At 43.1% G+C, this 15255-nt stretch overlaps 1 protein-coding gene across 3 annotated transcripts in view; it reads left to right on the forward strand.

Moving 5' to 3' along the window:
• Positions 1-11270, forward strand: part of LOC146556219 (mitogen-activated protein kinase kinase kinase kinase 4-like) — a 109885-nt gene extending 98615 nt beyond the window's left edge. For 2 of the 3 annotated variants that reach the window (XM_085249433.1, XM_085249432.1), the window contains 6 exons: positions 3975-4109; positions 6287-6387; positions 6549-6698; positions 6792-6951; positions 7263-7402; positions 8127-9336. In XM_085249433.1, coding sequence (XP_085105559.1) covers positions 3975-4109; positions 6287-6387; positions 6549-6698; positions 6792-6951; positions 7263-7402; positions 8127-8210 — 770 coding nt within the window. In that variant the 3' untranslated portion in view covers positions 8211-9336. Of the gene's footprint in view, positions 1-3974; positions 4110-6286; positions 6388-6548; positions 6699-6791; positions 6952-7262; positions 7403-8126 lie in introns of all 3 variants that reach the window. The other variant, XM_085249431.1, reaches the window with a different exon arrangement.
• The last annotated feature ends 3985 nt before the right edge of the window (positions 11271-15255 follow it).

Raw genomic sequence — 15255 nt, forward strand, 5'->3', positions numbered from 1 at the left:
ACGGCGGTGACCCAGGCGATGGAGGTCCGGAGGCCGGCCGCGCGGAAGGCAGCGGCGCCGAAATGGACACAGTTCAGGGGGCCGACCGTGCGGAAGGCAACGGTGGAGACTCAGGTGAAGGGAGTCTGGGGGCCGCCCACGACGGCGATGGCGCCTGGCCAGTGGCCTAGAAAGTGCCCGTTTAGCTGCAGACCCAAACGAGGCTGGACCAGGTGACGCTGAAGGCGGAGACACGGAGGCTGGGCCAGGCGAGGACGAAGACACGGAGGCTGGGCCAGGCGAGGACGAAGACACGGAGGCTGGGCCAGGCGACGCTGAAGCAGAGGCTGCAGCTGGCGTGGATGATGAGGCTGCAGCTGGCGTGGATGATGAGGCTGCAGCTGGTGTGGATGATGAGGCTGCAGCTGGCGTGGATGATGAGGCTGCAGCTGGCGTGGATGATGAGGCTGCAGCTGGACCAGACGAGGCTGACGGCTCTGAAGCTGGACCAGACGAGGCTGCAGCCGGCGGCGTGGAAGCCGGAGACGGAGGCGCTGCAGCCGGCGGCGTGGAAGCCGGAGACGGAGGCGCTGCAGCCGGCGGCGTGGAAGCCGGAGACGGAGGCGCTGCAGACTGGACGGATCCCTTTGACCCTCCAGCGACGACAGGAGACGAAGGCCGGAGCGGTCCTACGGACCCTCCAGCAGAAGTCATCACTAAGCCAGCAGTCATGGAGGCCACTAGCTGACACAAAGGCGACTGGCAATGCACTGAGCACTGGCTCTGCCCAGGCAACGCTGACATGGTGCAGTTCTCAGGTGGCTGCTTAAACTTCAGGGGTCCAGAATCAGCTGGGGACTGAGACCTAGCCTCTGGGGAAGCCCTGGAGCGGCAAACTGTGCCAATGGCGGCTAAACTATGAAAAGCACCTTGAGTTGAAATTAGACTTTCTCCCTGCATGGAGTGAATGAGTGAAACTGGTAATACTGGAGCCTGAACTGCAGGTGACACTGGAAGTGCAGGGGCCTGAACTGCAGGTGACACTGGAGGCTCTGGAAACTGAACTGCAGGTGACTCTGGAGACTGAACTGAAAGTGACGCTGGTGACTCTGGAAACTGAACTGAGGGTGACACTGGAGACAGAACTGAGAGTGGCTGCTGGGCAGTTAACTGAGCTGAGAGTGGCTGCTGAGCAGGTGATATGCTGTTCACATAATCATCTGCCGCACAGAACACCGCCCCTGAATGAACAGTCACACAATCCAAAAATGGAAAAGAGTCCTCACTCACCACAGCCGGCGAATTAGAAGCCTGAACGTCCGGCTGTGGGGTGGCGCGCCAGCGGCGCGATCTGCGTTTCCTCCCCGCAGCTGGCTCCGACGGGCCGGGCAAGATCACATCCGGCGAGTCGGGCAGCGAGGCAGGAGTGGCTGAGAGAAGGTGAGGTGTGTGCCGGAGAAAAGCCTGCATGGTCGGAGGAAGCGATTTTAGAAGCTATGGCAGGCCGGAAAAGAGCCGTTGTAGCCGGTTTTCAACGGTGCGGCGAAGCTCGTACGGAGGATTCTCCAGCCACAGCCCGAGGAGGATCTCCACATTGTAGCTGATGTCATCCTGGAGCTCCTCGGACGGATTGAGTGCCGCAGGGTCCATGCTGGCCGGTTCGTACTGTCACGTCCGGTGTGGCAGACGTGTGGAGTTGTAGAAAGGACCCAAAAGGCGGCAGCTCTGGTGCAGGTGAGTATTTATTTACAGGAGTGGGTACAAACAGCAATGGTGGGTGAACATGAAACCGGAAACCTAAACTGGGTAAAACTAATAAAACAAACCAGAAACGAAGATGCAGGGAGGTCCGGGGAAATACATACGGAGAGACCGAGGGGAAACAACACAGACGAACCAGCAACGACTAAGACAGAAGACAAGACTTAAAAACACTCAGAGAACACAGGGAGATCACACACACAGGTGGGGGACAAAACCCAGAATAATAATAACTACTAAAACATAAACACGGAGTCACAAACTCCGGATCATGACAACACCTTACCTTAAATGTAACTTTTTATTTCAGGTTAGGTTGGTATTAGGGGTGGGTTTTAATAATCGATTCATCGATTAAAATCGATTCTGGCTTGGATAACGTGATATCGATTCATTAAAATCCTGAATCGATTTTTTTATATAAATGTATTTTGCACAAAATTCCAGAATCTCAGGTGAAAGGTCACAAAATTTCAACAACCACCAAACATTTAAAACAGTAAATGAGAGCAGGTACACGGCTTCTGCACAAAGACGTAAACGCAAAGCCCGGACCCGCGGATCAGAATCGGTGAGATGTTGCCTTTCTCACCCGACGGCACGGACACGCTCGGGGCTGAAAGCTGACAGCTCGCTGATTCTGATGTTTCGGCGGGTCCACGCTTTGTGTTTACGCTCTTTTTGCGCTGATTCTAAAGCTGTTAGTTTGATCTCTCTGTGGTGAGAATAAGGCACATTTTTAGTCACACTCACCACAACAACAACCACACACACCTGAGTCCCTGTGTTTTAACCCAGCGGGCGTGATTATGAATGCCGTGCAGGTGCGTCCGCCCTCCCTGCACAGCACCGCAGACCACGCCCCACCACACTCTCTCCAAACAATATTGACCGAACCAGCAGCAAAAGAAGATCCAAACTAGGCTTCACATAAACATCGTCATGGATTCCCTCTTACTTTTGCTGTTTTGCTTCCACCACAATAAAATCACACTTCATGCACAGCTCTCTCTCTCTCTCTCTCTCTCTCTCTCTCTCTCTCTCTCTCTCTCTCTCTCTCTCTGTACTTCAAGAACAGTTTCCCATCTAAAAATCTGTTTTCTGTATTATTTGCTTGCTTGTTACGCACAAGTCTACCGTTATTTACAGCGCTGTCGGCCGATGTTTTTTTTTTTTTTCCTTTTACTTACTTCCGAAAAGAAAACCTAATTTCTGCCGTTCAACAGGCTTCTGAACAAATTTAAAATTTTAAAAATTATACAAAATACAAAACGCTGTGTCTCTAATGAAACCGCTGTAACGTCAGAGGTGATGTTCATAAGTTGATTAAAGATTTTCTTTCGTTTTTGATCTACTGCAGAATATTTTTATAAAATTCCAGGCCAGGAAAATCACCTTCATGTTTTTCTGTGTTTTATCTTCAGCTACTTTGACACAAAGGCATCTGCTGTGATGCTCACACCTTTGATAAAGTCTGGAAAGTGTCAGCTTCCCTTTTATAGATACAAAAATATGTAAATGTACTGATCTGAATTATAATATTTCTGACTGTCTGAGGCAAAATTTCCCAGATTCGAATCGAATCGAATCGTGGATCGAATCGATTCAGGACCTTGTGAATCGGAATCGAATCGATTCTAGAAATCAGTGGGATACCCAGCCCTAGTTGGTATGTGCTAGTAAGTGGGATATGGGAAAAAGGGACCATAAGTGATCATATATACAGTAAGGGCAACAGATTTGGATTATGTCTGAGTTTAGGGCTATTTTTTTACCTCAAATTCTGGAGTCGTTGAATGAATCATGAATAAAAAAATTAGAAAAAGCATTTTACAGGAGAAAATCAGAACCACAGTCCATGACTTGAAACTTAGAAAGGTTAAGTGGTGCAAGATAAACAAACAGAATCACTTAAAAAGAACTAAATTCATGTTTTCAAATGGTCAAGTCAAAGTTCAGACCTTAAGGCAACTGAAAAAGGCTGTTCCATCAAGATTTGATGCAGAAATGCTGCCAACCTGAAATTATTTTGTAGGATGGTGCAAAATTCCTCTATATACACACACACACACACACACACACACACACACACACACACACACACACACACACAACCTCATGAGTTTCAAGCAGCTTCAGACATTTCTCAGAGCCTCTGATAAGATCAACCGCATAGCAATTCTTACATTTTGTTTTTGCTCTTCTTTACTTCAGTGTTTCTCAATCAATTACAGGTAAGAAGAACAAGCTCCGTGTATACTACCTGTCCTGGCTGAGGAATAAGATTCTGCATAATGACCCAGAGGTTGAGAAGAAACAAGGCTGGACAACCGTAGGAGACTTGGAGGGATGCGTCCACTACAAAGTTGGTACGTTTATCACAAAAGGACATGTTGCATTTAAGAGTTTGGGAAGATTTCACTGTATTTATGAGCATAAATACTCATAACAGACTACCAAGGTGGTAAGTTTGAGATAAGGGCCTTCCACAGTGCAAAAGTGCAAGTGCATGGGGACAGTGTGTGTGGAGATCACAGCAGGGACTGGTGTTGTTTTTTTACTGACTTCACACCTAATGGGGGGTTACTTGCACACCACTCCTAAATGAAACTATTAACTGACCCACTCACTAGATTGCAAAATACACAAAGTCACAAAAAGAAAACCAAGAGGCCAACGTGCAGTGAACAAAGAGACAATCTGACAAGGACAAAAGGGATTAGTAGAATCTATAGTTTTTACTGATTGAATAATTACTTAGAAACCTGCTGGCAGCTGTAGACATGATAACTGGTCCCTGATATTGGTCACAGCCACCTCTTAGCTCACTGCCTGCAAAACAAGCAGCTTCTCCCCACCAGTTTTAACACAGACAGATGCTCATTCTCATGTAAAACTCTGTGAACTACTAGGAGAGGTTACTCTCTTCTGGGAAGTTGGCTGTAGCTATGCAGCTTTCTGAACAGAACAGATCCATGTACATAATACTTTTTAATTATTCAGTGCTTTAATAATTAATAAAATAAATAAAGTGATTCCCAAATTTTTCTGAGTCATGAAGACTAAAATTAAATGTCACAGGAGAAATCTCTGACCTGTCTACCTCCCCTCACCCCCAACCACTCACAGGAAATGGCCGGCTCTCGCTGAACCTGGCTCTGCTGAAGGTTTCTTCCTGTTAAAAGGGAGTTTTCCTTCCCACTGTCGCCAAAGTTCTTGTTCATCTAGTTTTGCGGTCGTCTGATTGTTGGGGTTTTCTTTGTATTATCGTAGGATCTTTGCCTTACAATATAAAGTGCTTGAGGCAACTGTTATTGTGATTTGGTGCTATATAAATAAAATGGAATTGAATTGAAACTACAAATACAAAGAAACACAACAAAACAAAAACTTTAAATTGACAGGGATCAAAAGGTCAAGGTCATGTTTATTTATATAGCACAGGGGTGTCCAACTCCAGTCCTCGAGAGCTACTGTCCTGCAGCTTTTAGATGCATCCCTACTCCAAGACAGCTGAATTAAATGGTTCAGCATGCCATCAAGGCAAAGGCCTAATAAGAAGCCATTCAAGCTGCAGGACAGTAGCTCTCAAGAACTGGAGTTGGACACTGATATAGCACATTTCCAAACAGTCCATGCTGCACAAAGTGCTTAACAATGCAAAACAACAACAAACACACTGCAACAAATTGGGAACAAGGTTGCCAAATATGTCTATCTATCAGTGTCTATGAATATCAGCCTTTAGTTTCCGCTTTGTGCTTTTCATATGTAGGAATTCAAATCGGATATGTGCTTCGGGAACCTACATGCCATTGATAAATCGTAGAATGAAAACCCTTGATTAAGTAATAATGTGGTAAAAGCATCTGAGAAGACATGCAAGTAGACCTTCCTGTCTAAAACTCAGAATGTCATTCATGATTTTATTGCTTTGCGAAGACTGGCACTTCCTGTTGGAAACTCCTATGTAGTGATCAGAGCTGTTGGCTGAGGAATCCGTTTCCCGTCCAACAGCTTTATTCATGCATGTTCATTATTTTCTTGAATCAGCACTTGTGGAAAGTACAGGGCTTTGCAGCAATGATGAGAAAATCAATATTGGAAAAGTAACATTTGTAACACTGTTGCCAAAACAGTGGGTTTATGTGGACGTAGGGGAAAAGAGCTGAGAGTGCACATTTAACTGTGTTCCTCAGATGGTTTGCAAAAATTAAGCTTGTACCGGGGTTGGGTTTAGAGGGCATTTATCTTATTCTACATAGATGTAAGCTGAAAGCAGCACTTTCTGTTAATTTAATTGTGCAGGCATTCTGGGCTAACCGTTTTCTTTTTAAGATGCCAGGAATTGTTGTTTCTGTGGTGCAATACAAACTGCTGTGAATATTTCAGATTAAACCCAAATAAACATCAGTTAAAATAATAACTTTCTCCCTCCATTTGTTGCAATATTAAGTTAGTAAACAGAGATGAGCCCACACTACTCTCCTGCCCTGTGGTAATCATGCTATTTTTAAGTGATTTATTCAGATTTATATTTCCCCAGTGAAATATGAAAGGATCAAATTCTTGGTTCTGGCTCTGAAGAACTCTGTGGAGGTCTACGCTTGGGCACCCAAGCCCTACCACAAATTCATGGCCTTCAAGGTAAATAAACCGGCCAGCTAGTTGTTGGTGCTATTGCTTGTTATTGTGCTCTTTGTGTTTTTTCTTTTCCAAATGATAGCAATCTATCATCTCTGTGTTTTGGCAACTATCTACTGATATTAAGCTGAAAGACTAAGATTTCTGATCTGTGTGCGCCTCAGTCTTTCGGTGATCTGGTGCATAAGCCGCTGCTGGTTGACCTGACTGTGGAGGAAGGTCAGAGGTTAAAGGTAATCTATGGCTCGTACTCAGGCTTTCACGCCGTGGATGTCGACTCTGGGGCCGTTTACGACATCTACCTGCCCACACACGTAAGAACACAGCTGTAAAATAACGCACATGCTCGTTTGTTGTATGTGTTAAAAGAGGAGTCACTCTTATAATGTCTGTTGTTTTTCCTCCAGATCCAGACGAGCATCCAGTCTCACGCGATCATCATTCTGCCTAACACTGATGGCATTGAACTGCTCGTGTGCTACGAGGACGAGGGTGTTTATGTCAACACCTACGGACGCATCACCAAGGACGTGGTGCTGCAGTGGGGGGAGATGCCCACCTCAGTGGGTGAGTAACTGGGTGAAAAGCTACACAAACACCTGCCCTATAATGTTTTCTTGTCTGTCTAGGTCAGTGTTGCCCAGCCTTTTTGCCTCACAACCGTCCAAGAGCTAAAGTGTCCCTGCACCTACACCTTTACACCTGATTTTTTTTTTTTAAAGTGGTGCTTTTTTTCTTTTAATGATTAAAAATCATCAACAAGTCGATTGTTTTAGCACATTTATGTTTGACACCTCTGGTCTAGGGATTTAACATTTTCTTCGTCTTGTTTTTAAATAGTTAGATATCCGTAGACTAACTAAAACATCTCTTCACAGCCTACATTCGGTCTAACCAAATCATGGGTTGGGGCGAGAAGGCCATCGAGATCCGCTCTGTGGAGACCGGTCACCTGGACGGCGTCTTCATGCACAAGAGAGCTCAGCGACTCAAGTTCCTCTGTGAAAGAAATGACAAGGTGAGATTGGCATGTCAGCACCGCTGCCAGTGACCTAACCGACTCGTGCACATCTTTGGGATTAGTCAACTTTGTGTTTGCTCGATAAAAATAAAACACAAGAAAACCCTCCTCCAAGCAAATAAGACCAGCTCCTCCAACTTGACTGCAGGCCATCTGAGAAGCATCTTTTAAAATCAAACTGATTTTGTTTACAGATTTTAAGTGATGAAACATGAAAAAGGCTCCCCTTATGTCTTCAGTTACATGCAAACACACAGTGACTACCTACATCAGATGTGCCAGGTTAGCTGTGAAGCTAAATCCTGGCATCAAATTTGTTTGCACAATTTCTGTTGACTCAGCTGTGGAAGTAACTTAAGGCCGCTCTAGTTTCTCTTCTCTCTTTTTTTGGACTGTTTTTCTCTTTTTGTGGGTCTGTATTTTTGACAGCATGTGCGGTAAATAATGGGAACTTTTAGAGTACGGTAACATATGACAAATGAATGAAGAAACTTTTAACCACCCGAGTTTTGTTTCTGAGTGTTAGTGACTTGTGAAATCATTTAAGACCTCCCCAGATAATTTTATTTGAATATTCATATATACAAGTGTATACATATATATATATATATATATTTAAAGGTTAGGGGTTTTTAACACTGTATTTAATCACCGGCACTTTCAGTTACAACATTTGTGCTCAGATTGTGCTGAGCAGTAAAATCTCACTTTGTCTCCTCAGGTGTTTTTCGCCTCTGTACGTTCTGGAGGCTCCAGCCAGGTGTACTTCATGACTCTGGGCCGAAGCAACCTGCTGAGCTGGTAGAGGTCCACGGCCTGCCCTCTTTCTCCTCCTTCTCCTCATCTTCCTCATTGTCCTCCCCCTCTCTCTAACACTGGATCTCAGAAAACCACCATTGATGTCTTGTCAGCCCTCGGACAACCAAACGAGAACAAACACAGCAACCTACCAGCCGTCTGGAGCAGTCGACAGCAACGCCCTGTAGCTGCAGCCTTGCTGGGTCTGCCTGCGACGCAGAGACAGACGGTCAAGTCGTCGGTCCCTTCCGTAAAATCCGAAGCGACGGCTTATATAATGAAATCAAAGGTTAATAAATGAAAGGAAGTAGTAATACTGTAAATGTGAATTCAAGAAAAGGGAGGGGCAAGCAACGTTTTGTTTCCCTCTCAGTTTTCTTGGTGCTCATCGGATGCATTGCGATGGGATAGATTTTTGTACCTCTGCATCCTTTCCCGGGTTGGTTAGTAAGCTTGAGGTCTTCTACTACTATTGCTACCGCTATTGTTCTTACTACCACTGCTACTACCTTCTGCAGGTCTGCCTCTTGTAAGGGAGTCCCCCCCTTTGCCCCATGTTCCCACCATCCGCCCCTTCTTGTGAGCGTGGGGCTGGTGGGGCTCTAGAGTGTGTTGTATTAATGCTACAGTTGTGTGTGTGTGTGTGTGTGTGTGTGTGTGTGTGTGTGTGTGTGTGTGTACTTCTGTTTGGTCCACCTACTGCTAACATGCTGGTTTGTCCAATGAGCTGGAGGCTCAGTGACAAGCATGAGAAAGGGACCTAATATTGAAGGTTTTTACCACAAAGGTCAGGTTGACAGGACTCAAACATGAGGGTGTGTGCGTGCGTGTGTGTGGTTTAAGTATAGTGTTGTATCGGACAGGCGCTTTAAAAAGAAGGGGAGGGCGGAGAGAGTTGGTGTAGGTGATGGATTTCAGAATAGTATTTTTTGAATCATTATTATTCCTTGAAGATAAGTGTAACTATGTGGAGTTAAACATGTCTTTTACCTTGTTTTTTTAATCATTCACACACATCCACCTACACAACTTGCTTGCTCTAAAACCACAGAAGTGTAAGGTGTGTCCGTATGAAAAGAATGCAATGCGGGTGTGATCCAAAATATTAAATAAAGTGTCTATGTACAAATAAAGCTTTGGGAACTTTTGTCGTGTCGGACCGGCGGCGGGGAAGCATGACGACCTGATCTTAACTCGAGAAACTTGAACTGCTGTGAATAAACAGATATAACGTGGAGAGAGGGGAAAAAATCGAGAGATAATGTAGATGAGAAAGTTTAGTACGTGTATGTGTGCGCGTGTGCCGTCAACAGTTCGGCATCGCTTTGGGTTTAAGTGGCAGAGAGGTAAACACGTGGTCGGCGGGTTTGTTTTGGCACAGGAGGCGGAGTTCCATCTTCCATTTCATGATTTCGACTCATTTCATGCTTCATTTAGAACATTTGTATGTATTCAATGCACTAAGTGTCAAGAATGTAGAAAGACTTATTACTGTGTGGTGGTCCAAGGCATGAGATGACGTTTTTGCTTTGTATCTTGTCACGAGTGATCAATCCTAGGTGTTCGGTTTTGGAGTCGAAGCTGCGGCAGCAGAGCCTCTGCGTCAGATGTACATTTTTCGATTCCGTATTTGTTTCGCAGCCTTCGGCAATCTGTGTGTCAGAGCCGAGGAGCGTTTCTCGCGGCTTTCCCGTTCAAACGAGAACACGCGCGCCTTTATTGATTCAGCACTCAGACTCTGGATTTCAGTGTTACTGTGATGAAGTGTCTCCAAACAGGCAACACTGAGCAGAGATTTTTCCCTCACTCGGCTGTTTGTGAAGGAACTGACGAGAGAATCCCCATTTTTCTTTTTTTTTTATAGGAAGGAATAGTTTGTCTATTTTGTGCCCCTCCCTAACCCCCTCATGTCCCACTCCAGCTGTTATTGAAGTTCCCTGTATGCGAAAGACTGAGCAACAACCTTCGGCATGGACGATCTTTGCCCAGCTGGATTTTTTCCTTTCTTTTTTGCAATGTTTCTCATCATTTGCTCACAGGAAGAGCAAGGGGAGAGTCCGATCTATGACGTCATATCCAAACACACCTTTTGTCAGGACACAAACAAGCTTATCTTGGGTGTTTTCCCTCCTTGACGATAAGGTTACTGTTGGTCACTTAGTTTATGTCTCTGTATGGAGAAGCCGTTCGGGCCCCAGTGAGGTCTGCGTGTGCAGTAGTGCTCGGTGTGTGTCTCTTCTTGCATCAAGGCCTTGATGAGTGGCTGTATTGAATTCATGAAAATAATTTGTGGCTATTATCAATATTCTTATTGATCTAAAGAAAGAAACGCGCTCTTCGGCCGATTGAGACGAATCAGTCGTTTGCAGGCTTGTGTTGGAAAAAGTGCCAAGAGGGCAGCATTTAAAACGTGTAAACCTGTTGTTATAAGAACCACTACTTGGAAATCCTTTCTTTCAAAAAATAAAAACAACAAAAAAACTTAAAAAATCACTCGAAGCATTGTGTATTCTTAAGTTTTAGAGCTAGTTGAGAAGCTTAACAATAGTTTCTGTTGTTTCTGTAAGTCTATGTAAACGTAACTATGCGACTGCGGTGGTTTAATATTATTACACTCACCTTAGGTGGAGAAACTGTTTACAGAGGCAATGTTTTGTTACACTAATGTGCATCATGGTATTTATGTTTGAGAGCATAATGCATCTTAGTTCTTTAACTCATACTTTCTGCTTTTTGAGCCCACTTTTTATTGGATATTTTAAATCTTTCGTTAGTTTTTATTTATTTTTCTTTGTCATTTCTCCCACCCCTGCTAACTTTTTCCACAACAAAGAACACACGTGTTGTTCATTTCAGGTATTCACACAACGCTGCTTCAACATGGAAACATTACAGTAACGTTCCTTGCAGGCTTGGACGTGAGGCAACGTGTTTTTTCCTCTGCTGTTTCTGCCGTGCTACTCTAACTTATGTCCTCTCTGTGTATGACAGGAAGTCATGTATTTTCCTGAAAGTTTTTTGTTTTGTTTTCTTTGAATAAACTTTAAAAGTAATTTTAAAACAACAATGTTGTGCCCTTCCTTCTTTGGCCTCTCTTGATGGTGATGTTTGCTCCCCAAGTACACGCACGCACATTGAAAACAGACATGTTGTAACAGGTGTTGGCCAACAGACCAAAGTGGAACACATCAGTTGCATGTATGGGGCGATTTCGACAAATGCTTTGTTTGTGGAAATTGTGCATATTGTTTTCAGACAAAATTACCATTTCCGCTCAGCTACACGATGCAATGCACTAAAAAAAGCTTGGATTATATTGATTGTTCCTTTATTCACGACACGGTAAAGTCCAGTTATCTTACTGGCATGTTGTAAATTCTGAATTCTTGTTGAGCTCAGCTAAAAAGGGAAGTAATAAGAAAAGGTAATTTTCTCAGAATATCTTGTGCAAGAGGATATTCATTCACACGAACAGCTTACTCTCTGAAAGATAACAGCTTTTTTAATTATTTATATTCAATTCAATTTTATTTATATAGCGCCAAGTTATGACAGTCCTATCAAGGTGCTTTATATTGTAAGGTAAAGGAACTACAGTAATACAGAGAAAACACAACAATCAGACAACCCCCTACAAGCAAGCACTTGGCGACAATAGGAAGGAAGGAACCTCCTGCAGAACCAGACTCGGGTAGGGGCCGATTGGGGCTGTGTGAAAGTGTTGTTTTCTGTGCAATCACGTGCACCACTCAGTGCATTTAGGCATATATCAAGATGTATTACATATCATGACTTCCTGCTGAAGCTGAACATTTGAATGGCAATGTTATTAATGAAGCTTATGCGCAAGTTCAATAAGGAAGATCTCAGAGGCTTTCCCACGTATACAACATTCACCCATATACTTGTTTTTGTGTCCGAGTGCTTTCTGCATCACAGTAAGACACATTCACACTCTGATAATGCAGTGTTGAACTCCCATACCCAGTCACCGCAATGATGCTAAAAGTCAAAAGTGAATGGCCAGACTGTTTTGAGCCGATAGGAAGGCAATAATAATAATGCACTCATCTAAGAACTGGAAACTAAGACTTCATTTCTCACAGGTTCACTAAAAGTTGAAAATTGGAAGAATGCTGGTCGGCTGAGTCTGCTGGATGGTAGGTGCATTGGTGTGGGTGATATTTTCCTGCAACACTTAGCCCAGGGGTGTCGAACTCCAGGCCTCGAGGGCTGGTGTCCTGCAGGTTTTAGATCTCACCCTGGGTCAGCACATCTGAATCAAATGATTAGTTCATTACCAGGCCTCTGGAGAACTTCAAGACTTGCTGAGGTGGTAATTTAGCCATTTGAATCAGTTGTGTTGGATCAAGGACACATCTAAAACCTGCAGGACACTGGCCCTCGAGGCTTGGAGTTCTACACCCCTGACTTAGCTCATGAGCACAGTGTACTCCTTGTCTGATGGCTGCTTTCAGCACAAAGCTCAAATCTTCTCAACTTCACACTACTCCGGGTTTGGGGTCAGCTTTAATTTAGTTTAACTGCTCTGGCCAACTCCATACAACCTGTAGTTTGTCTAGTTTGTCACACTGGGTAATGAAACAATGGCATTTATTGTGTGTGTCGTTTCCTGTGAGCAGCAGATTTTACAGCACACGGGGAGTCGAATCTCACCTTCTTAGATGTTTTTTTAATGTACAAATGTCAGTTTACATACTTGGTTCACAGATGGTAGCCCTGTAAATAAATAAAGGTGAAAAAATATGAAAACAATTAAACGTGTTTTTAAGCTCACTTCTTGGTTCTGCATTTGTTCTGTGCCCCCATAAGGAAGTGCTCTTTTCAGTTAAGCACGACATTGTCAATTAATATTCAGCTGATCAACAGGTTCTTAAACAGAAATTGGCCTGTTGCTGGATGTCGACTCCATAGAAGGTGGATTTCTTAGCACCGGACAGGAAAGCCAACGTGTCAAACTGTTTAGTCATCTATCCAGTACTGCTATCTACAGATGCTGAGGCGAACTCGAAAATTCCCAAAACACGCAACATCTTCTGCTTCCTCAAAGTCCGGTCATCAAAGGAACGGCATGTTCTGTCTTGGTCTCCTTTTAACCTGCATGCGTTAAAGATACTGGCTAATTTGGATATATGCGTTTGTGTGTGAGTGTGTGTGTGTGTGATAAAGGCCTGTGCATAGCTGTGCATTATCCGCCCTGTTCCTGTCTTCTGATACCAAGTGTGTAATATTTACTGTTATTTTTGTTGGATAAACTATTTGGAAAAGGCTACAGCAAACAAAAAAATGTGTATCTCTGGCCTACATGTCAACGCTCATACGTTTGCATGTTTATTCATTCCATTTCCTGAATGCATAAATATTACCTTAATGGGAAACTATCGTAGTTTTACACAAAATGTCACACGTGACACAGCTGCTAAAGCAGGTTTTGATAAAGGAGATGGTGGAGGATAATGGGACTCATGAGTTTGCAGGTGGAGGATTACAGGATTACACATTATATGGATACACTGGGCTAAAGTTCAAAAGGACTGTGACACAAAGTTGCCATTTTCTAGAATGTAGTCAAGTACTGTTATTTACATGTGCTGGTCTCACTTGTAATCAAATACACTGAATCTAAACAGGAACCTTTTCCTGTGTTGTGAACACTAGCCTGATATGGGATTATTTCCCATCACTTCCATCACTTCAGTGTTTTCATGTCACACATACGCATACTTCTACACTGGAAAATGTCCAGTCAGGATCAAAGTGAGCAATGCAGGAATATTGGGCAAGAGATGGACGCTGTATTTGCTACGCAAGGAGATGTCAGAGCAATGAGTCACTGCAATACTACGGACCTGTGTTTGATTAATAACTGCAAAGCTGGATGCCAATTTTCTCTTCTAACGAACACAGTTTATATTTGTGGATTTTGGAAAATCGACTGCAATGATATTTCTGCTTATAAGACTGGATGAAATAAAATAAAACTATACTGCAATTGTCTTTTGTTCTAGTTATACGGAGGGCAAGCTTTGTGGACATGTGCAGAACTTATGCATATCATTTTCTAAATGTTTGAGTAAACAAATTTGGCCGAGGGAAACAAAAAAACCTCAAAATGGACGAGTTTGGATCCTTTCTTTTCTTTTTTCTTAAACAAATTACACTTTTTAAATGTAAAATAAATGTATAATTTTTAATACAGAAATCTAAGTAGGTTTCTGTTTTTCAGTAGTATAGTGTGACCTAATGTAAGCTTATTGTGTTAAACTGCAAATCAGTTATTAGAAAAAGCCTTTAAAACTATTTCAGTGCTAAATCCAATAACACTGCCAGGCTGATTGTCTGAGGCATCCACCTCTGAGCTAGATTATTCTCTCAAAATACATAATATAAACAAAAGGTAATACTTTAATAATGTATTAGCAAGTACTTCATTCAGCATTTATATATCATTACACCTCCTCAGTATGCCATTTATAAGTACAGATATATTCATCCATCTGTTACTGTTACACTTTGTACAGCCATGAGTGCTACACCATCACTGCTAGTAATAATCATAATCATAATAATATCTGTATTTATAAATGGCATACTGAGGAGGAGTAATGATATATAAATGATGAATAAAGTAGTTGGAAATGTCTTTGGATCCCTCGAAGAAAAGTTTACATTTCTTATAATAAGAACATTGAAATCCAGAATTCCAGTAATTTTATGACTAAAGGTTTAGATCCCAAATGAGTAACAGTTTCAGCTACGCTAACATTAAATCGTTTATCATGTCGACATCAGCAAAACTGCTGCTTTTCTTGTTTCTGCTTAGTGAAATGTCAAACGCTCCCTGCTTATGTGAAGGTGTGCACGCTCACATACTGTAGAAGGTGTCGCCACAGCTGGTGAGCTGTCCTACTCCACCAGTTTAATCACAACTGTGAATAAACAAATTGCCTTATTGTGTCCAAATTGCTTAGACCTTGTGAGAAAGAGTGGTAAGAAAGCAGAAAGGTTTTGAGGGTCTTTTAAATGACAGC

Source organism: Mchenga conophoros, linkage group LG16, assembly GCF_057382185.1.
Source record: "Mchenga conophoros isolate Kocher_MC1m ecotype Shallow Benthic linkage group LG16, M_conophoros_male_GT1.1, whole genome shotgun sequence".
Taxonomy (NCBI): domain Eukaryota; kingdom Metazoa; phylum Chordata; class Actinopteri; order Cichliformes; family Cichlidae; genus Mchenga; species Mchenga conophoros.